Consider the following 24,962-nt stretch of genomic DNA (forward strand, 5'->3'; position numbering starts at 1 on the left):
ATCTCTTAAAGGCTTCCAAACCGTCAGTAACATGGCCGTCAAAGCGTTTTCAGGGAGCTAACGACCCAAAGTGGACCACGAAACGACGACTTAAGCAAAATAATCATTTCATCGCAAAGGGAGTCCATGTCATAAAGAAGAGGCATAAAAAAGTTGACGTTGTTCGCAAAAATATTGTGGATGGAAATAAAAATGACTTGAGAGAAAATTCAAACAACCTTGAAAAAGGCTCTTGCGAAAAGATGATACAAATAGTCGCGCAGCTTAAATTGAAACACGACATAGGCAAACACTTTTGTCCGGAACAAAATTGCACTATCAGATATGTACAGAGTAAAAACATTACGAATATATCAAAAATGGACGCTGTGATTCTTCATCACAAAACGGGGAATTGGAAGTGGCGAGATCTTATAAGGTAAGCCTTACAAGCTTTAAGAGCTAAATTTTAGATGAATTGGTCACAATGTGATTGCAATCAAAGGAAAACTGGTAACTGAAAACATAACCGATTCAACTTAAACCTTTATAATCGCTTCATGAGGAATGATGAAATCAGAATTAAAACTGAACGATTTAGAATTTGAAATAATAAATCATTACCAGACATTAGTGGAACCCCGATTTCCATTTAATGCAGAATACTAAAATTAACGGTTAAATGATGGTTAATAAGCCATGGTGACGGAGTCGGTGGGGAAGGGGAGCAGGGGAGCACAAGGGACACATCTCCCTCCCAATTTTTTGAAAATTCTCAAATGTTCCCTTTTTGCTTAAAAAATACCTTTGTTTATTTAGGACAAAAAAGCCCTCTCGTCATTTGAAAAGTAGAAAAGAGGATGATGATGATGATGATGATGATGATGATGATGATGATGATGATGTCCAGTTAAGGCTTACAATGCATATCAAGACGGTGGGTCCACCGTAGGTTACAATCTCACTATGACATACAGGCACGATTCTGATATCGTTTTCCCGTACGGAAGATACATTCCGGGGAAACCCGAAATTCCTCCCAAAATTAACTGGGCAGCTAATAAAACCAAGCTTATTGCCTGGATGGCGTCGAACTGTCGCAATACATTCTGGAAGAGAGCAGATTTTGTGTTGGCGTTGAATGCTACTGTGCACGTAGATATGTACGGATCATGTGGAGACATTGTGTGTCCACGCAATAATGACTGTCAGAATGTCCTCTGGAACTACAAATTCTATCTTGCTTTGGAAAACAGTGAATGTGAAGATTACATTACAGAAAAATTCTGGGAGAATTCCTTTATGTATAACACGGTACCAATAGTCTATGGCACAACGAGGGAGAATTATGAACGTCTCGCACCCCCGTCATCTTTCATTCACGTGAATGATTTTGCGAATATCTCAGCGTTAGTCGAATACGTAACCTACCTTGATGGCAATGACACATCGTATAATGAATATCTCGCGTGGAAAACATATGGAAGGGTTGAATCTTACATAGAACGAGATTTTACAGAATATCCATGGTTAATGTGCCAAATTTTAAGTCAAATAACTGAACTCTCTCGACAGATTACCGCGAAGGAAAGAACAGAACCAAAAATCGTTGATATGAACAAATGGTGGAGACCTACATGTCGAATTGACACTAGGTCTCGAAGAAAACCGAACTGACTAACTGCAGATGTTTGTAAACGTATGTGAACTGCTTTCTGAACAAAACAAAAAACAAACCCCACCCCCCCAAAAAAAAAACGGTTTCGTTATTACAACCTTGTATCTAAATCAACTCGAGACAACAGTAATGAGAACTGTTCGAAAAAAAAACATTCAAAGGACATGAGCTATCACCCTGTAGTATTCTTACCCCTCCCTCACCCCACCACCACCCCCCCCCCGCCGAGAAACAATAGAAGCTGTTCCGGTTTGAAGAGTTGAGTATACGTTAATTGATGTTATAGCTGTACCTGATTAAGTGTTACTCTAAACTTTTCTAAACAATTAAGTCTAAAGAATTCATGTTTTTAGGCATTTTTTTAATGATCTCGTCTGACCTTGTTCTACCCCCTCTCCCACCCCCACTCCCCCACTCCCCCACTCCCCCATTCCCCACTCCCCCACTCCCCCATCCCTTTGGTTTTTTATATGTTTGCTTTTATTTCCGAAATGTTATGTTGCTCTTGTAACTTTCGAATTTACAGCATCTTTAGTTTGCTCTAATTGTTTATAGTTTACGTTTATAATTTCTATTGTCTTCTATATTTAATTTAATTCATTGTTATTTTCTTTTATTAAGTTTTGAAGTTTCTTTCATTTGAAAAGCACTTACAGCCTACTTTTAGAATAAGTGCTATATAAAGATAATGATAATAATCATGGTTTTATTATTATTATTCCTGCTTGCGGGAAGATCACATATACATACATACATACATACATACATACATACATACATACATACATACATACATACATACATACATACATACATACATACATACATACATACATACATACATACATACATACATACATACATACATACATACATACATACATACATACATGCATACACGCATACACGCATACACGCATACACGCATACATACATACATACATACATACATACATACATACATACATACATACATACATACATACATACATACATACATACATACATACATACATACATACATACATACATACATACATACATACATACATACATACATACATACATACATACATACATACATACATACATACATACATACATACATACATACATACATACATACATACATACATACATACATACATACATACATACATACATACATACATACATACATACATACATACATACATACATACATACATACATACATACATACATACATACATACATACATACATACATACATACATACATACATACATACATACATACATACATACATACATACATACATACATACATACATACATACATACATACATACATACATACATACATACATACATACATACATACATACATACATACATACATACATACATACATACATACATACATACATACATACATACATACATACATACATACATACATACATACATACATACATACATACATACATACATACATACATACATACATACATACATACATACATACATGCATACATACATAATAATAATAATAATAATAATAATTATAATTGTAACATCTGTGATAACTTTTCTTCTGAACAGTTTCTTGGTATTTGATATTTATTATCAGGTAACACAGTTTGTCAAAACAAGGTTAGCAAACTTGTTTAACAATTGAACATCATATAACCCCCCCCCCCCCCCGCCCCAAAAAAAAAATAAATAAATAAAATAAAAATAAAAACCCAAAGTGGGCATGTAGGTTAAGACCAAATTGTTCTTTTTTTTAACACTATAAAAGTTTAGACTTCGTTTTCACTTCAATCGGTTGACTGTAGATTTTAAAGGCCTATATACACAAAGGCATGCACAGAATGATGTGTATGAATGTGTGTGTGTATGCGTGTATTTATGTATGTATGTATATGTGTATGTATTTTAGATCCTCCTGCAAGTAGGAACTCGCGAAGAAGCCATCATTGGCTTATCAAAGCCGCAAGCTGACCGAAGTCAGTCTCTTAGATTCATATTTAACGTCCATGATTATGAATTGTCAATTGTCAACAACTCTGTAACCTGGACGACATACATTATTAATCTTAGAGTGACTCGAACTCGGGACCTTATGATTGAAAGGCACCGTCGTTAACCACTGAGCTAACACTCCTATGTGCGGGGTACGCTTATTGTATTGACCTTAGTCTCATATTATAGAATATTATTTGCAATCAACAGATACGGTTGGATGATTCTGTTTTATGCTGAACGGGAAAAGTTAACTATTGTGTGGTATAGTTGTGGCGCTATCGGCATATCGCAATGCGTTTTGAACCGAGGACAGGCCGACTAGTGAATGGTGATTTGTTAATAATAAAATTAACACACAAACGGCCAATGGTCTGAGGAATATGGTTCGAGCTTTAAATCGTTATTCCAATCAGTTACGATACAGTTCAGCCATTTACGGTATAAATATGCCACAGCTAAACGCCTTACCATATACAGTCGTCGAAATATGCATCTATAGACGGTTGGAAACATGACGTCCCTACAACCTTCTGATAAACAGGATGGAAGGAGTACACGTCGATTGAAGTTTATTCTGTTGGTGATTACATTGTCTATTTTGGTATATATTGAAATCGTGTGCTTTGCCGAAAATGACGAGGATTCGTTCAATAACGTCCTATTACCCATCGACTATTCATCGGTCGTTAAAGACCAACGGGAAATTCCAAGACGAAATAGCACTCGTCTTTTATCCGATGAAGCTCTTGGTCAAATGTCGAGGAGTTTCAAAGAACCAAACTATATCGACAACGGTTGCGTCAAGCGTATTCAGATCATGTGTAAGCCTAGCGAACTGAGGTTGGATCAGCCGTCAGGGAAACACTTCTGCCCCTGAGCCGAAAACTGCTCCATTATTTACATTGTCAGTATGAGCTATATAACGTTAAAAAAGATGGACGCTGTACTACTTTACCATAAAGCAAACTGGAATTGGAGTCAGTTACAAAGGTAAAAAATACCGTACTCCCTTGTTTTTTCTTTAAAAAATTGGCTATTATTATTATTTCCATTTGCTTATAGGCATTATTTGTAAATGTCTGCGACTCACAATCAATGAATTATGTTATTACCAGACACTGCTGGTGTCCTTTTGATGATAAATGGTGAACACGATTTATATAATATCTCAGTATTTTTACAGCACTAAAGGCGGGCGAGTATAGTTTATATACGTACTCCTTTGTAGTAATGATATAGTAGTACCGTTACGCTTTATGCACATTGACTGTCGAACAAGCCTTTACCTTCACTCAGGAAGCACACAAACACACACATGATATATATATATATATATATATATATATATATATATATATATATATATATATATATATATATATATATATATATAGTCCATGGCCTAGTGGTTGGGGTGTCCGCATATAAAGCGGGAGGCCCGGGTTCGAATCCCGGTGGATTTCGTCATAAGTTGTGGCATCGGAACAGCATGTAATGAAGCTAAGCTGGCGATCGTACGTGTTTCGCGCTTCCTTTGAATAATTATGACACTGCTAATAGTAATACACTGCGAAAACGATATTTGTTTTTAGGCCACTGCACATCTGGCTGTCTTAAAAATTATGAAAGTTTATATTGTCCATCAGTTAAGTTCGTCAAATGTATTACTAAAGTCCAGACATTGGACAATGAACAAGAATCATCCTAATAGAAAAATTGTAAAAGAGCAATATGTTTGTCTTTCTGGAACATATGTCAAAGAACATGTAAAAGAATTCAAACAGGAAACAAAATCTGCTAATAATATATGATATCACATAATAATGATGAAAGTGGCAAACATTGCACCAGATCGCATCTAAGGACCTTCAAAAATTTACACGGGACACCTCCTCCCTTTACACTCCTCCCCCGTATCAATCGCAAAGTGTGCCCCCACCCCCTTGCAAATTCTTGGCTACGTCGCTGGGATAGACTGCATGCATGGGTTTTCATGTAGAGCCCACGACAGTATGGATCTTCCATTAGGACTGAGTCGTGACGACCAAACAGACACAACCCCTTGTAACTGATGCTTAGAATGCATAAAAGCTATACCTTAGACCAGGGTTGTCCAACCTACGGCCCGCGGGCCACAGTCCGGCCCGCCGCAGGGTTGCGTCCGGCCCGCCAGAGATGCTCTACGGTGCGAAATTTTAGTGAGCAGATTTACTGATAACAATTTGAAGTTATATAATCAATCATTGGAACCTTCTGGGTCAAAGAAACTGCATACAGGTCAGTTTGTGTGACACTCTCAGCGGAGGGGAGGGGGCGGCTGGACTTTATTCATCTGTTTTATCAGGAAGGAACATAAATCAGTGCGCTCCGCGCGCAGTGCTCACATTTTGTTGCCTTGGGCTTCGGGCAAAAAATCGAGCGTAGGGTTCATGCGGCCCCCTCCTTCATCATAATCATTCCATGTGGCCCTCCTCTGCAAAAGGTTGGACAACCCTGCCTTAGACTATGGAACTGATGGAACGATTTACGTCGGTAAAATATGAAGACTGATGATAAATTTTGCCGACGTCTGGAAAAATCCCGCGACCCACTTCAATGTTTTCACTTGTTTACGGAGCAATTTGAGGTGTTAAGAACCCACCCTCCTCACCCCTATCCCCCGCTTTAGTGGTGGGGATTATAGTTCCTTCCTCCAGTAACTCCAGTGGCGATGAGGTTGCGGTGATTCGTTTGGGTGTTCTGAGGTGCACCTGCAGTATGTTTGTATCTTGCACTGGTTCTCCGATTGTAAACTTACGTACCACTCCATCGTTTTCTATTGTTAACTGAAACCGTAATACCGTCATACCGGAGATTGATTTTCCCTTTTTTGTTCGTTTTTGCTCTCCTTGCCTAATTTTTTATTCAATTGTTTCCAGATCCCTGAGACCACCTCGTCAAATATGGATCTACTTTGGGAAAGAACCTCCTTACAAAAGTAGCAACTGGAAACCACCCGACCCAACTCTCTTAACATTTAATTGGACTATGACGTATCAGCGAGATTCTGATATCGTATTTCCTTACGGAAAGTATTTGGATAGCGATCCAGAAATAGCGGATAATGACAACAGAAACTGGGCTGCTAACAAAACCAGACTTATAGTGTGGATGTCATCTAATTGCAAATTGACATATTGGGATTGCTTTGTTAAGAAACTTAAGAAACTGATAGCGGTCGATATGTATGAAGCATGTGGTACATTAACTTGCCCACGTCGCAAGGGATGTGACGTATTACTCAGTTCTTATAAGTTTTACCTTGCATTAGAAAATAGCCAATGCAAAGATTATATTTCAGAAATGTTTTGGTTGAATGCCTTTTCGCATCAGTCTGTTCCAATAGTATACGGTACGTCCATAGAAAATTATAAAAGTGTAGCGCCTCCTCACTCTTTCATCCATCTAGACGAATTTTCAAGTATGGCGGCGCTAGTCAAGTATATCAAATACCTCGATAAGAACGATACGGCTTACAATGAGTACTTTGAATGGAAGAAACACGGATCAATCAAAACTTTTCGACTTAAAGAAGAATTGGGCACATATGATTGGTTGATGTGCGATATTATCTATAAGCTCAGAGAATTTGATAGAGAAAACCCAGTAGAGAGTGAATGGAAACCGAATATGGTTGATATGAAACGTTGGTGGAAGCCGTCGTGTGCAAAACAGGTTTTTCCATTTTCACATTCTCCAAGGTCTTCATTATAGGCCCAAAAATGTTAGATTAATAATTGTTTTTAAAGTTTATAAAAGTACCCTCATCAACAGCAAGGAAAGGGGTAGAGGGGGGGGGGGGAGGGGTAGGGGCCTAACGACTCAATTGTTACACTCTCATATTTGGTGGCTCAATTTCTCATAACAACTATTCTCTGTTTCCTGCTCACCTGTTATAAATTAATCATAGTACAACCATTCGTATCACTCAGTGTTGAGATAGATTTTGTATATGATGGTTGTCATATTTTGCTCATGCGGGTCTGGACATTTCACAAATCTTGACCCCGCAGTTCCTCCTTTAAATTTTGTTTATATTTGAAGTGGCCTTTTCAGTGGATCTGCTGCAGTGGTGGTCTTCCTTTGTGATTAATCGGTCTAGCGCCACCACATTTGGTTCATAATTTTAATTTGTATGTTAAGTTTTCATACGTGGTCGTAAGTTTTCCATTTTATTGACTATAGAGGAGCAAATAGAACGGTTAGAGCTATCAAGGCTAGGAAGGTAGTTTACTCGTTGCTTTTCTTTTGAAATATCATGTCATGTGATATCATATAGCCTAACACTTTGTTTGTTCTTGAACAACATGGCATAACAGTCATGATTAAACCTATGGTAGCTATGGAGTTGAGTTAGCCTATACCATGAGTACCATTGGTTTTACATCATACAACGAAGTAGCATATTACGCATAAATGAATAAACATTACATAAATACGCATAATGCATAAACATTACATCATTCGCATCATGAATAAACATACAGGCACACTATCTTAACACCAACACATAATGAGTGAACGAACATACGCATAATGAGTGAACTGGGGATACTGTGGGGAACAACAAAGTATGCATGATTTTCCGAAATATACATACATGCATAATTAGTTAGCATAATAATAATAATAATTCTCAGTTCTTTTATAGCGCAACTTACAATAAAGTCTCGCCGCGCTGTACTTAACCATGGTCATTGGTAACTTGTCACACCTACACACCAAAGTGTGCACAATTCAAACAATCTCTCCTGGGGCACCACAGTGCACCACAGCCACGTGTCCCCTGGGGGACTTCCCATAGGGTGCAGCCACAAACCGGGGCACGCAACTATATTTACAAGTCACCTCGCAAGTCCCCATTTATACACCTGGGTGAAGAGAGGCAATGGAGATAAAGTGCTTTGCCCAAGGACACAACGCAATGATCTGGCCAAGGCTCGAACCTGCAATCCTAAGATCACAAGTACACTGCCTTAACCACTTGACCACAACGCCCTCCGGGTATGGTTTTATGGTGTCTTATGACGTAACACGGTGGCATAAATGGCGCGCCGTACGAATCCCTTCACATTTCAAAAGAGTGGACAAGATACGCATTGCCCTTATAGACGTATAGAGTAACAGGGGAGTCAGAGATGGAAATGTCCCTTTCAATTTGAAAAAGTGAGGGGGGAGGGGAGGGGGGCTCTGCACACCCCCTCCAGCTGTCATACCAATAGAATTTCGACAAAAATCCCGAAATTTTAAAGAGATGTTCAAAATGTTGAGATCAGGCATTCGAAAATTTTGAGCTATAAAAGTCAAAATTTCAAATACCCCGTCTTGGCCATTGAAACATATACATTGTATTGCATCAGTACAGTAAAGGAACTAAACTAAATGCAATAGTGTAGGGATATACCTAGACCAGGAAGCTGCTATGGACCTTCACCTATTCCGTATATTGTACAAATGTTAACGGGTATTTTGTTGCCATGGCAACATCTTTAAAATCCCCTTCCAGTGATGGTTGGCTTTTTTTCCATGTGTATATTTATTGACCTTCCTATATATATTTAATTCCAATATCTTAAACTGTCTTACAAAGGAAACCCAAAGGAGATATTTTTGCACTATATATATATATATATATATAAATATCTCCTTTATATATATATATATATATATATATATATATATATATATATATATATATATATATATATATATATATATATATATATATATATATATATATATATATATATATATACAGCTTAGGGTGTCCGCATCTATTGCGAGAGGCCCGGGTTCGATTCCAGGTGGAGGCTGGAAGTTTTTTCACTGTTCTGGATTTTACAACTCATTACGATTTCAATTATTATCTATGCAGTTGCCCTTGTCGTTAACCTCCATTTCATTAACAAAAGTCTGTTCAAAGTATCTCTTTCGAGATCCGGCATTAGAAATCACAGATGACTTTGAGTTGGTTAGAATCATGTTTGATCTCTAGAGTAAGGCAAAATATGTCACCAAAAACAGAACTAGTATTGTTCAATACAGGTGACAAACGCCTACAGTGGAATTACGACCTTCCTTACGGGTTTCGAACCTCTGGACATACAATCAGCGTCCATAGCCTGTGGTTAGGGTGTCCGCATATATAGCGGGAGGCCCGGGTCAGAATCCCGGTGGAGGCTGGAAGATTTTTCACTGTTCTGGATTTTACAAACACATTACGATATCAATTATATATATGTATATATGTATATATATATATATATATATATAGGATATATATATATATATATATAGCCTATATATATCCTATATATATATAGGCTATATATATACATATATACAAACATATATATATATATGTATATATTATTTGTTTATATATAGGTGTGTGTGTTTGTATGTATGTATTTCACTAGGACCACTTTTTGTATTTCTCATACATCCCCAATCGTCACAGATAACACACTTCTTCGTTGCATGTTTTGTAGGTAAACACTATGAAAAGCGTTTGACTTGACCTACAGTGTAAAATTGATAAGATTAGTTGCGAATAAATCCAATTTGATTTAGGACTGCGATACGTTTAAGTGAAATCCTAATTAAAAATAATGCGATTGAAATGTAAGGGATCAATAGCATGCAATTTATAAGCGTTATTCACTATGCAAGGCCAAAATCACACTGAATTTGTTCCGATATAAGAATGGTGTTATATGCGGGGAAGACTACATACACTTTGGTATTATGTAAAAAGTTTTTGTTTAATGTTCTTCTTCTTCTTGTTCTCGGATTTCATTTCACGAAGTAATTTATTCTGGAGAACACAGTTAATGACTGATCGCAATTTACATCAAGATATACTTAAAAAGGCGATTGGTCGTCTTGTAGAGTGACGTCAGACTTTGACACGGGTGCATATTGTTTTATACTAATGATATGAATCAGTATCTCATTGAACTCGTGTTCCTTAAATTTGCCTTATTCTGACCAATACATGTAATATTCAAATGAAACCGAATACTCCTCAGTCTAAGTAAAACATGAACAGTGGCGTGATTACGAGGAGGGGGAGGGGACGGGGGTAACACGCCCCTCCCCTATCGTCAGTCGGGGAAGGGGGTTACATTAATTTGGGAAAGAATAAGATCACTCCTCCGTGCACAGGACAACCTTTCAAAAGGTTAATGATATTCATCGCAAATAAACTGGAAAAAAAATGTTTCACAAAACTTTAACACAGCATACACTCATATGGGAAACAGGTTAAGGGCAAAACGGCATTTCCAAAAAACGTCAGCCCACCCGAAAAGTTTAAATGATACGAACATGCTTGTGATAAGTTCAAAACACCGCAAACCAGATTTTTGTCATTCCAAATTCCTTACACTGAATAAAAGTAGTATTGTGTCGTTCCACTCCTGTATACTCCTGTATAGGCCGAAGGGGGGATTTATTCGAATAGGACTATAAAGAGTATATAACTCGGAAGTAAACGTGAATAAGCCTTTCATTCCTATTGATTACTGACTGGCTGTTAAGCACCGATAATTCTCTGCATGCGTTTAGTTTATAAGACCATGAAGGTAAAACTGTCTTTACCTCCATTATAAGACTTCGCTGGACTTCTCTTCAACTCGTCTTTACAAGTCACAATACTATTTAGTGACGTTGCTGTCATGTAGGCTGGCCCATAGTCTGAAGTATTGTTACATTGTAATGACTAATAAGGTAGGGGGTTTTGTTTTGTTTGAATAAAGGACCCGGCGATACCCTTGAAGTATATTGAAATATCTGGACGATGCGAATCCGTGACGTCACAACCAACCATGTTCGTACTGTTTACAAATTTTGGGAGGGCTTGTGGTAAGTTTCAAATTATTGGGTTATCTATTGTAAATATGAAAAACATTTGAACTATTCTTTAAAATTGGCTGACCTGATTATTTCAACACAGAGACCATGACGTCGGTTCCTCATATGCAACAATCAGCTCAGTTGGGAAATATAAGATAGTTTTGACCTCAAATTACAATGTTTACAATGAATTACAAGACATTCAAGGAGTACAGTAGTACGACCATTTCATTTTGAATACCATCAATAATATGAAGTTAACTAATAACCAAACTTAAGAAACTTGATGACCTGTTATCGCCACTGGGAATGCCCAAATATTATTATGATCACATGAGTCAGGTTCTATTTGTAAGATTACCAGAACTGGGAATGTAACCATGCTTAACATGTTTTTTCATGATTGGTGCATGAAGTAACGATTTTTAAGTTTTAGTAGAGAATGACTTATATGTGTAGACTTACAAAAAACCTCCACCAGTACTTGAGTATACAAGGAAGGCAGTGCAAAGGGACGGCACCATGTTATGATATACGTGTGTCGACTAACCATATCCAGTGATACATAACTTAAACATTATGTGCTGATCTCATAGACCACTCCATCAGCACTCACGTGTAAAAAATAATCACCGAGTGATTCTCACTGAAGAATGACTTAAAATGCTTTACGACAAAACATGTGCTGACCTACAACACCACTCCATCAGCACTCGCGTGTTAAAAGAAAGCACCCAGTGATTCTCACTAAAGAATGACTTACAATGCATTACTAAAGACCATGCGCAAACCACCTACAAGACCACTCCTTCAGTACTTACGCGAAAATGTCTTTCAAAAGGGACAGAATGCCTTACGTGTGGACTCGACACATCCGGTAATCCATCGCTCAAAAGGAGCACGTGAGAATTTCGTAAAATATGGAACGAATCGTCATATGAATTAATACATTATTAAACGTTCCCTTCCCAAATGTTAACATGTTGACTACAGGTATAGGTGACACTGTCCTGCTTCTGTACTTGTATTCAAATCTCCCTAACGACAAGACTCGTTCGAGGTGTTACAGTCTTCAGGCGCGTATCCAGGATTTTCTAACCCGGGGGGCGCGAATTACTATCTAAGCGGAGCGCCACCATCGGTTGGCGCGGAGCGTACAAGAAAATTTCTGGCTTCTATACCCCCAGAACACCGGAAATGGCACTTCTCGGGCTTGAAAATGACCAACCAGATGTACATTTTTGCCTGAGAACCAAGTATTTCCCCAAAGTTTTTTTTTCCATCCATTACCTTTTTGAAGATTGTCATCAGTCACACATCATGTTCGACCTCATTGCATGTCCTATGGATCATTGCTTTTGTAGGTGATTCTACGTCACGGCCCACAATATCCGAAAGCCCCACTTTTCAAGGTTTTAAGCCCATTATTTGTTGAGAATTTGAAAATTTACATTTCTCGTGAATAAAAATCACTTCAAAACATACCCATAATGTTGCACAAAATTCTATCTATGGACAACCAATATAGAAAAACCTCCTTGAACCCCTAATAGACAGGTCAAAATTGCACGAGTAGAGGAAAGTATGATGAAGAATGTTGGTGAGGAAATTTTCGAAAATTCCGACACAGTTAATTTATTGGTGTACAAATATTAAAACCTCTTATAATGGCTATTATAAAACTTGGTTGAAGGAAATGACAAATAGCAGATATTTCCGATATCAGGTATATCGAAACCGAACACTACACACATAGGCGTAGGTCCCGTAGGAGGCGGGGCTGCAGCCCCCCCCCCTTCCCGCAACCAAATATTTTCCCTTTTTTTCGGGCACCTACTGAAAGAAAAATAAATAGCAAGGAATAGCTTAAAAATTATCTCCTTGGTAATTAAAATAAAGTTCTAAGCTTGGCCGACATTACTACTGTAAAAGAGAGTTTTGACATAAATGGATCTGTATGGTTTTTCTCCATCTACATAAGACATTTGGTTGTTTACATTAGCATCCGGCGGTATACTGTGCAACTTTCACGGACCTTAAGGCACACGATGCCATGCAATGTAATGACCGATGATTGCTTATATGATATTGACATCGATGTGTTGAACGCACGCGAAGCGCGAGAAAAATTTTGGCTTTTTTTCGGGCAAGTCGTTACAGCCCCAAATCCAATTTGGCTCCTACGCCTTTGACTACACACAGACAGTTTTTGAGGCTGTTCATCGTGGAACATGCATTTCAATGCTCACTGATATGATGTTATATCTGCTCTTTGCTTTACAAATTCGAACAGGCGTGTAGCGAGTAATTGCCAAGGGAGGGGCGAAGCCTGTAGGCAAACTATCTAAGCGAAGCGCCACCATGAGTTGGCGCGAAGCGTACCCCAAAAATTTTGGCCGAAAATGCCTCCCAGATCGCTGCATGGAAATGACACTTCCCAGGCCTTGTAAGTTGCATCTAAGCATTGTCTATTTTGAAATTACTAGCGATGTCGTAAAGAAAATTTGCTCGGGGGGGGGGGCGGTCGCCCCCTTCCCGAAATGCGTCATGTTCCCCGACGACTCGGTCGAGTTCAAGACCAGCCACAGTTGGTTCCATATAGCACAATTGTACAATTGTTAAGGCGTCCATACACACACACGCGTTATGATAGACCATATATAGTATTTATATAGATACATTAGTGAGAGAGGAAAAATGGAAACGTCAAAAATGGAGTTGTCGGTGTAAGAGGTAGGGTGAGGCGCACACCCCCTCCGTAATCCTTGATCTGTCACTGGCTACCCTGTGTATATAATTGGGATCAGCGCTTTAACTATGACTGTTCCTTTTTCTCTTCCCGAGGTATTGGCTATCTTCTACTCACTCCTTTTCTCCTTTTTCTCTCTTTTTTCTTTTTCTTTTCCCTTCCTTCCTCTCCTCCTCCTCTTTTTTCCCCTATTTTTTCCTTTTTTCTTCTCTTTTTTTCTCTCCTCTTTTCCTTACCCGGGGGGCGCGCGCCCCCAACGCCCCCCCCCCTGGATACGCACCTGATCACATGCACTAAACATTTTGACCTGCTGTGCCTTAGACAAATATGCAGCTTTCCAAACAAATTAGAACAGGGCAACAACCTTTGTAGAAGACCTTTGTTTAGATGCTGATCAGAGATAAGGTATGGTACAGAAGCTTGGTAGCAAACACCCAAGAAACCAAATTGAATATTTGTTTCCTAATTTTGTCATGTGATCAAAATGACATGATGACACCAATATCTGCAGACACCGGGCTGAAGCTGGCCAACAGACCTCTGACAGATCGCTGAAAAATGAACAGCGTCTACCTCGAATAGGGGATTGAATTCATGCCGGTTGCACAGACAATAGAGCATTCCAAGGAAGCAAAGGAAGGTATCTCGAAAAAAACGTCGTCGCTAAAGTTCAACACTGTAGTCGCGGAGGTTGGCTGTTTGGGTCAAAGGCTGACCGCAAATTATGTGAAATATGCGGAAAATGTTGTTAACAGCAAAAACGTTACCATGCGAAGTGAGATGCTTTTGAGAACGAAGGGACAGGGGAAATGACAAAATTGGCGAAGTTTTTTAGTCTGTTAATTTTAAGGAATTAAAAGAAGGCTCAAACTGTACCTTATTCTTTACGCTCAATTTCTCAATTGACAAGTGAAGTTTGTATTGATGTTAGATATTCTTCGTCTGTTTGCTCGTAGGAGATTGGAAAATAAACTCCTGGGTTATTGACGTATCCACTAAAAAGTTAGATTAGTGTACGTCGACCTGAGAGGTTAAACTTCGGAAAATAACCCTAAACTAACCTGCTTTATTGATTTTGGGGAGATTTTGTGAGTCATCACATTACTTTTTTATGCTTGGATATTACTGATGGTCTGAAAAATGATGAGGATTGAATATGATTTCAGGTATTTTATAAAATCGCAATGCAAAAATTCTACACTACAGAGCGAACACAGGTAATTTGACAACCCCAATTAATCAGTCAATTTAACCCCGTGATAATTTTTGTGCCATCAATTGACTACCCTCAATATATGTAGGGGTCACTATTCTTTCATTTTCATGACTTTTCATGACAATCGAATGGGGTCTACTATCAGCAGCAGGCGGATTCCGGCAGCACCCTCATCGGCTTAATGCAAAAATACTACACTAAAAAGCGAAAACAGCTATAATGACAACCCTCATTAATTGCTCAATTTAACCCCGTGATAAGTTTTGTGCCATCAATTGACCACCCTCAATATATGTAGGGGTCACTATTCTTTCATTTTCATGACTTTTCATGACAATCGAAGGGGGTCTACTATCAGCAGCAGGCGGATTCCGGCAGCGCCCTCATCGGCTTAATGCAAAAATACTACACTAAAGAGCGAAAACAGCTATAATGACAACCCTCATTAATTGCTCAACTTAACCCCGTGAAAATTTTTGGGCCATCAAATAACCATCATAAATGAATGTAAAGGACATTATTCTTTCTTTTTCATGACTTTTCATGACAATCGAAGTGGGTCTACTATCAGCAGCAGGCGGATTCCGGCAGCGCCCTCATTGGCTTAATGCAAAAATACTACACTAAAGAGCGAAAACAGCAAAAATGACAACCCCCAATAATTGCTCAATTTAACCCCGTGATAATTTTTGTGCCATCAAAAAACCATCATAAATGAACGTAAGAGGACATTATTCTTTCATTTTCATGATATTTCATGAAAATCGAAGTGGGTCTACTATCAGCAGCAGGCAGATTCCGGCAGCGCCCTCATCGGCTTAATGCAAAAATTCTACACTACAGAGCGAAAACAGCTATAATGGCAACCCTCATTAATTGCTCAATTTAACCCCGTGATAATTTTTGTGCCATCAATTGACCACCCTCAATATATGTAGAGGACATTATTCTTTCATGTTCATGACTTTTCATGACAAACGAAGGGGGTCTAATATCAGCAGCAGGCGGATTCCGGCAGCACCCTCATCGGCTTAATGCAAAAATAATACACTTAAGAGCGAAAACAGCTATATTGGTAACCCTCATTAATTGCTCAATTTAACCCCGTGATAATTTTTATGCCATCAAATGACCACCCTCAATATATGTAGGGGACATTATTCTTTCATGTTCATGACTTTTCATGACAATCGAAGGGGGTCTACTATCAGCAGCAGGCGGATTCCGGCAGCACCCTCATCGGCTTAATGCAAAAATACTACACTACAGAGCGAAAACAGCTATAATGGTAACCCTCATTAATTGCTCAATTTAACCCCGTGATAATTTTTATGCCATCAAATGACCACCCTCAATATATGTAGGGGACATTATTCTTTCATGTTCATGACTTTTCATGACAATCGAAGGGGGTCTACTATCAGCAGCAGGCGGATTCCGGCAGCGCCCTCAGGAGCTCAATGAACAGATAGTGCTACACTAAATACTTAAAATAGATGTGGTCAGTAATAGGTAAGCACTTTCCCCTAGCGGAGCAAGCCGTTTCTACTCGATATTTTAGTTGTTAATGAATAAATCCAATGTTAACGAAAGTGCGATACCAAACGCCAGATGACGAGGATGTAGAGGTATGATGGGATGACTTATCAAGCAACAGGAAGAAAAAATAACCTCCTACATTTCCGTAAGTAATCAGAGCAAATCGTGGCTTTCATTTTATGTTATTTCCATCTTCTTACTTTATCATGTCTATATCATTACGTGAAAAATCTCATACGGAATGCGCAGAGAAATGCATTTAATAAACCTGATATCACTTGGTAGCTAGTTTTTGCCTTTAATTGGTCTTAGTAAGGAATGTTTAAAGTTTACTGGTTTCATAGGAGATACATACTTCTCGTAGATTGGGAGCGCCCAATCGCAAAAGTTGTACTAATTATAATTCATCTGAAATGTCGTTGTTCTATATATATAGGCCCTATTTTACTTTAAATTAACGAATATAGTTACTGCTGCTATATCTACACAAACACACACCCATATATATATATATATATATATATATATATATATATATATATATATATATATATATATATATATATATATATATATATATATATATATATATATATATATATATATATATATATATATATATATATATATATATATATATATATATATATATATATATATATATTGAGATATTAGCTACATGTCTATAGGCCAACCTGAAAGGAGAAAGTACTTTTAAATCATTGCCCAGTTTTGTGTTAATTGTGTGTAAAATGGACAGGTTTTTATATTTATAATTCTGTGGAACTCTTTAGTTGACAAATATAACGTCAATTTGGCCTATTAAAGATATCCTACAATGATGCAGAGTGAAGAAGGCTTATAACAAACACAATTAATGGTTCTTAAGTTTTGTATTGCACTAATTTGACCATACGCTGTGTGTATGTGTTGGTAATTCTCTTACCATATTCCCTTTTAGGGGTTAGAAGTTCATGCCGCATATCTTGGCGTAAGTTGATTTATCTGCTGAATAGGATCATTAACATACTTGTTGTAATCAGTCATTCAGTTTTTCCTTCATAGTACATAGATTAGTTATAGTTTCTGCCAATATTTGTATTCCCTTGTGAATTAATTATTGAAAGTGGTTATACCTTGTTGTCTTGACTGATGTTAAAATCATGGTTTTGTATAATTGGTATTCCTTTAAGGCTATGATTGGTTTCTATACAGTATTACTCACTGTTGAGATGAAATGGGGGTGTATAGGCGGTTTTACACTATCTAACGCAACGTAGTCGCCAAGAACCTGAAGTATTTTGTAATGCTAGAATATGATAGTAATTTTGTAATGCTAGAATATGACAGCCATATGGAACTAATATTGTTCTCCCGTATAGTGAAGTTAACGTGATATATATTGATCTTTTCTTAAAGTGGCACATATACCATATCTGCTTACTGATGTCTCTGCGACAGCTTGTTATTTTGAATCTTGCCAGTAAAATAAAAGTCATTAGCAAATTGTTCATTGAAAACGAAATTCCTGGACCTTAGCTGCTTTAACTTCTGGCTCACTATAGCAAACAGCATCTAAAGTATATATATATATATATATATATATATATATATATATATATATATATATATATATATATATATATATATGTAATATGTGTGGTTGTTTATGTATCGACCTATACTCAACTTTCTCATACCAGGTAACGACGGAAATGGGAGAACGCACTGGTGGAAAGGAAGATTGCTTGGAGGTTCAATGGAACCACGCAAATACGGCAAGTGGGTTTAATACAACGCCAATTCGCTTCAAACGGCCAACTCAGAATCATGGCGACGAACGTCCGGTGAGCATTTTTTTATCAATTGAATGCTAGTGGTTTCCCAACGAGGTTCTTTTACCAAACTTTGATTATCAACGCGTGACTAGAGTCAGTTCACTACCATAAAGATAACGCTTCGTTTTGAATGAAATTTTTAGACCTTTCATTGGCTTTTGCAATTGGAATTACATTTGGATCAGTGTTTTGGGTGTGGGAGGTGAGTTGTGTAACCTGCGATACAATGTATCCTTTTAAAGAAAGAGTCACACGAACATTTCCTGGAACGATTGCCGACAAGGGATTTCTCTCAGCTAAAAGGCGGTGCTCACAAGCGAGGGCGACCTGCGTGTACCGAGTATGCCAAGATCTCTGCCGCAATTTCGTCAGTGAGAAAAAAGGTGACGGTTACCTCATCACCATCAAAAGCTTTCTGGGAGAGTGTCGTTATGGAACTGGGCTGGTCGACAAAAAATCTCAAGAGGTCAGTGAAGGTCCTCCGGAGCATATGGTGTAATAACAGAGGAAACATACGATTACTGGTAGAATCGGGAGAAGGGGCAACAAGAACGAAACCAAGGGAAAAGAGGAAACGTAAGCTAGTAAGATTTTCAAGTAATTGGGTCGACATTAATATGAAAAGAAAGTATTGCACTTGTCAAACGTATTATGATAACAAACGACAGTACATCCATTGCAAGCAATGTGATGAATGGTACCATTACAGCTGTATGCGTATTCCTTCAACGGTAAAGTCTGGTTTTAATGTAACATTTTATTGCGGTATTGGTAAGTGTAACAACGGAAAGTATGTATTTCAGCTGCACCATGATAAAGATGGCGTTAAGTTGAAAGAAAACTCGGGTGAAATAGTACATCCGCAACCTCCTACCGCCAAATCAAGCCATGAATGTAATGATACAAACACCGATTCATGTAAGAATGAAAGTACAGAAGTTGCCAGCCGTGTATCAAATAAGACGTTAAGTGGATCACAAGTAAATAATGATGACTACGTTATTAAGCAGTTTCCCAAGAAGGGAACATTTTCAATCAATGCAGACACTTATAACACAGTATTAAGTAAAAGACGCGGTAGGTGTCTTCCCACAGGGGAATGGTAAAAGTATTTCGTAGATGGTATGTCTAAAATAAACCCTTATTGTGTAATCATGTTTAAATACCATTATCTTATAGACAATAACACTAGTGAAACGATATTCCGGGCCAAGGGGTATTGCAAATTTGCAGATTGTTCCGTAAGCGTACTCATTTCCATGGAGAGAAACTATTCATGCACGGTGAACTTCAATGGAAACATGAAGCACAGCATGTACGACATCCATGCTCGGCCAATTAGGGGCTTAGATAGGAGATTAGCGGGAAAGACCCTCTCCATGGGTGTGAAGCCAATGAAAGTTCTTTTACGGAATCTGTCTTCTAAATCTTCAGAAGTTATAGCATCGGGTAACAGAAACGACTGTGGCAGGACGCTGTCTGTCATGCAGAAAATTTCAAGTGAGAGTAGGTCTAAGGAACGTGATGATGAAGACGAAGTCAAAAGTCTTCTAAAAAAGCAGCAGAAGTACTGTTTAAAATATAACCATCGTGGTAGGGTTCTCGGCTGCGATTTTTTTTTTCCCAAACAGGTTCTCAATTGTGTATAAATAGTCGCTCATGATTGGTCGGAAAAGTTACGTCATAACAATAAACCCTTCACTTCGAGGTTATCAAAATGTCTGCATCCATTCGTTGCAACGAAGATATACCCGTTCAAAATTACCCGCAGCTTTTCGTAAATATATGTAGATGTGTTTGGAATTGGTTTAGACATAAAGAGCACACTAGTATTGTATGATCTACTTTGATCGAAGATTTCTGTGAAGGCATTTATCGATAACATCGCACAGTGAAAGTTTCGTACAGGGGTACATAACACACGCGATATAGGCCTATATGTATTATAACTGTGTACACAGTGCAGTGACGGAAATACATCATACTGTAGCATGGTGGGCTCATAATTGACGCACTTAAGGATTTGATCAACGATTTCTATCAAGGAAAAATTAAAATCTCTCAACTGTATGTGTTTTTCATATGTGTGGTTCCTCAGAAATGTAAAGATCTCAATATATTTATTGTTCTGTGCATATGCAACGTACAATTGAGCAGAACTTGACCACAAAATGTCTGCCGTGTCAAGTTCTTTCATACCCCTAAATTGACACATTCGTCGATAAGCTAACTGTAGTGAAGGCTTTAGTATACGTCCATTGACTTTAGATGCTGTTTGCTCTACTTTGAGCCTCTAAGCTTAGACAGATCAGGTCCCAGAGAGTAGTGTTGTCCATGATATTGAGGAAATGTTGATTATTTTTAGGGTGCAAGATTTCCAAATGCCCAAAAACTGAACGTACAAAACCGTGGGGAAGGGTGTTAAAAGCTTAAAAATTCCACAATTTGGTCATCAAATAGCTGAAATGGATTCAAACTCATGAAACATGTAATTCTGCTTGACTGCAAAAAGTTTAGGTGGCCTGCTCTATCGTTGCTAGTAATAATTGAAGGTGCGTCAATTACGGGGGTGCGTCAATTATGAAGCCTTGACTATACACTAAACTGTTTTGCGTATATTCATTCAAGGCTGAACTCGCGTCGTGAAGTTGATTTTGGTGTAGGCCTACCCATTCCACGAAACGAATTCCGATTTCAATAGAACGGCTGACGAATCTTGGATGGCGTAAACACGAAACAGAATGCAGCGTATTTATCGTAAGTAAGGTCAACATGTTATCCAAGCATTAAAAGTAAAAGTTAGGGCGTTTGCAGGGAAACCGCGTAACAAGACTTTATTAAGTGTCAGTGTGTAACTCAGTGTATGTCTTCGAACTAAGCGTTTGATGCTGACGTCACGAGCAATCTGATTGGATGAAAACTCCGTAATTGAGAACCTGTTTGGGAAAAAAAAATTCGCAGCCCGGAATCCCATACATGACGTTACATCTACAGCGTGACGTCACAAAGGGGTCAGCAGTGTCCAAAATTACGTTGTATAGGCCTAGCCCTCGCATTGCCTCATCATTATACACGTATACGTTTACAACTATAGTAGGCGACTTAATTTATCACTGGAAGTTTGTGGAGGAACTGGCGGTGCGTATTTTGGTCGTTCAGTGACTTTGGAATTAGAGACTTTATGTCGTAGTGCTGAGGAGTTGTTAACAGTTTCCTTGTGCCGCGTTCTTTTATTAATAACTGCATACAAGTCACTGTTTTCAACCTCAATGTTCTGTGTGGCAACTGGCTTGTCATCATTTTCAATTTTTTCTCTCCTTTTTCTCGATTTTGACTTATCTATAGTTCCATATCAAAGCACTCAAATCCTCTTCAGCATTGTTTACTCTTGTTTCAATTTCATCAGCAACTGGTTTGTCAAGCAGTTGGTCATCATCATTTTCATTTTTTTCTCTCCTTTTTCTCGATTTTGACTTATCTATACTTCCATACAAAGCACTCAAATCCACTTCAGCATTGTTTACTCCTGTTTCGATTTCGTCACCAAGCAAGTTATAAGAAGAAGTCGCAATATGTATTCAGTAAGTATCGTCTTTGGATTCACGGCGTGAATATTCAGGAGGTGATGTTGTTGCTACGTTATTATACCTGTCACTATTTTCTTTTCCCTGATATGACGATTCATTGATATTGGTTGCTGGCCAGGCTAGCATAAGTCGTCTTGCTGTATCCTGCATATCAACATACAGGTCACCCTCGCCAGCATTAACGTCTTCCTTCATGGTATTATGCTCGATCACATTATCACCATCCCATATTTGAGAATGACTTTGATCATCAACAACTCCATCGACTTTGACTGGGTCAACAAATTTAGTCTCATTTTCAGTCGATTCTACTTCAGATGACTTGAAATGGATAACAATTTTGTTGTTCGTACCTTCTATGTTTAATTTCCCACTGACGCCTGCCGCATTGCTAGTGAATGATGACTTAGAACTAGAGGCGACCTCATCCTCTTCTCGAAACGTTTTACCTCCTGTACTCCAAAAGTCATCATCGACCTGAGTTGTTTTGGTTGAGTCACGTGTCCTTCTGAATGTTCCCAACACATGATTCACAAAAGACGGATTCTCATAAATATGTTGGCTACCAGTTGAAAAGCGCTTTAGCTTTCTCGTTTTGGTGCGTTTCTGTCCCCATAAATGCAAAATTATTAAAATAAGAACAAGAACTATGAGGAGTCCTACCAACCCCATTAACCCATATATAGTTTTGTTGTTGTCACTGTTGTTGTTGTTTATCGTGGTGGCCGTGGCTGACATGTGGTCATTGTAAAATATTGGCTAACGTCTGATGACGTTACAGACGATCTCAATATAGTTCTGGTTGTGGTGATTGTATTCAAATATGTGTTTACTTCTGATGTTGTTACAGGTGATGTCAATTTACTGTTATCTGTTGTCATCTGCCTCATTATAACGCTGATAGTGGTTATACATGATTTACCAATGTTCGTGGCAATGCAAACAAACGTACAGTTATACCCATTTATGTACTGTACAATTCCGCCGTTTGTTTTCAGCACTCTTGTACGTGATCCATCCGAAACAATTGCTCCTTCTACTCCAGTTATAACGAAAGCTTCTTCTTCGCCGCACACTGCCTGCCACTCAAAGTTTGAAGCGGGAATTGAAGAGTCATAGTAACAACACAGATTCACCGGATCACCTTCATATATTGTAGATGGACCGATACACTGTGGAGAGTTCTCTCTGGGAAGGATAGATAACGTGATTTCCACAGTGGGGAGCGTTATATTACTCCCAGTGGCGTTAAGATATTCCACAATACAGTCATACTGGCCACTGTCATCTACAACAGTTGACGATATATTGAAATACACATAATCTCCCGGTTCCGTTCTTTTTACTAGCAATGAAGACTTTTCATGTGAGATTGTAATGCAAACTTGATTGACGTTAGCCAGCTCCGATACACCGCAAGATAGTCTTACGGTCTCTTCCTCGAAAATCACTTTGTTATATTCCGGCCTCTCGATTTTAAAGGTGACATTTTGTCCTTTTACAAAACATAAGCAGATATATAACACTCCTAATAAAACTAAACCGTATGTTTTCTCAAACATGTTGTCCCGCTAGGCTCTACCGCCGTAAACTGGTAAACAAGTTAATGCTCCCTGACGTTTACTAAAATATCGACTTTCATGTCAAAATTGGATAGAATGTTGAGAATCGGTTTCCCTTTGTCTCAGAATGCAGGCCTAATGGTCATTACGAATTCTTTTCCTTGTCATAGTTGATGGACAAGAAAGTAGAATCTTACTCCTCCTTTGCTTCAAGGATTTAAACCTCCAGACGAAAAAACTGATCACACTGATAAGGAAGTTAACTGTACCACATAAATCTTGCTATACTACAGCTTAAATCACGGGCCGAGATACAAATTACAATGCTATAAAACGAGGCCTATTGGTGGATAACAAGTGGTTTACATGCTTACTGATGCGTGAACATTCTTCTCCCCGCGGTGTTTAGTTATTCAGTGCTTAATACGATTTTCTTGAAAAATATCACAATAAGAGGGCCAAAGAACCGTGCAACTAATACAACTTTGAATGCCGTTTTCTAATAATTGCTGTAATTACACAGTAACCGTCAAATCTACCATAGAGCGTATTTCGTAATGTTGTCACTGTGTATAACACACATTAACCACATGCAGCTGTAATAATGGCAGTACATGTTTTTTTTTCCACATTGGATGGGCAAAACTGAGCGTTGTCATTTTTGCTGTTTTCGCTGTTTAGTGTAGTATTTTTGCAACTAGTCGATGAGGGCGCTGCCGGAATCCGCCTGCTGCTGATAGTAGACCCCCTTCGATTGTCATGAAAAGTCATGAAAACGAAAGAATAATGTCCTTTACATTCATTTATGATGGTCATTTGATGGCCCAAAATTTTTCACGGGGTTAAATTGAGCAATTAATGAGGCTTGTCATTATAGCTGTTTTCGCTCTTTAGTGTAGTATTTTGCAT

General features: G+C 38.2%; 2 protein-coding genes across 5 annotated transcripts in view; one reads left to right on the forward strand and one right to left on the reverse strand.

Annotated features, from left to right (window-relative positions):
• Nucleotides 1–24,962, reverse strand: part of LOC139975245 (transmembrane protein 254-like) — a 47,240-nt gene that overhangs the window by 3,459 nt on the left and 18,819 nt on the right. The gene's annotated exons all lie outside the window — the stretch shown is intronic.
• Nucleotides 11,317–24,758, forward strand: LOC139975234 (uncharacterized). Of its 4 annotated transcripts, XR_011795700.1 has the most exons (4): nucleotides 17,052–17,211; nucleotides 18,770–18,913; nucleotides 19,147–22,485; nucleotides 23,490–24,758. XR_011795700.1 is itself a non-coding variant. In XM_071982976.1 (3 exons), exons 2-3 carry the CDS (start codon nucleotides 18,782–18,784, stop codon nucleotides 20,008–20,010), a joined length of 996 nt encoding a protein of 331 aa, XP_071839077.1. In that variant the 5' UTR covers nucleotides 11,317–11,571; nucleotides 18,770–18,781; the 3' UTR covers nucleotides 20,011–23,483. The 4 variants fall into 4 exon arrangements, 3 of the variants coding, with proteins under 3 accessions (XP_071839077.1, XP_071839076.1, XP_071839075.1); XM_071982976.1 differs by lacking the exons at nucleotides 17,052–17,211; nucleotides 23,490–24,758 and adding an exon at nucleotides 11,317–11,571 and having other exon boundaries at nucleotides 19,147–23,483; XM_071982975.1 differs by lacking the exons at nucleotides 17,052–17,211; nucleotides 23,490–24,758 and adding an exon at nucleotides 16,761–17,039 and having other exon boundaries at nucleotides 19,147–23,483.

This window comes from Apostichopus japonicus, chromosome 10, assembly GCF_037975245.1.
Source record: "Apostichopus japonicus isolate 1M-3 chromosome 10, ASM3797524v1, whole genome shotgun sequence".
Lineage (NCBI taxonomy): Eukaryota > Metazoa > Echinodermata > Holothuroidea > Aspidochirotida > Stichopodidae > Apostichopus > Apostichopus japonicus.

Coding starts and splice junctions, on each gene's coding strand:
- LOC139975234 (XM_071982976.1), top strand. CDS start 18,782: ATGGGAGAACGCACTGGTGGAAAGGAAGATTGCTTGGAGGTTCAATGG. Junction 18,914..19,146: donor ATCATGGCGACGAACGTCCG/GTGAGCATTTTT, acceptor ATCCTTTTAAAG/AAAGAGTCACACGAACATTT.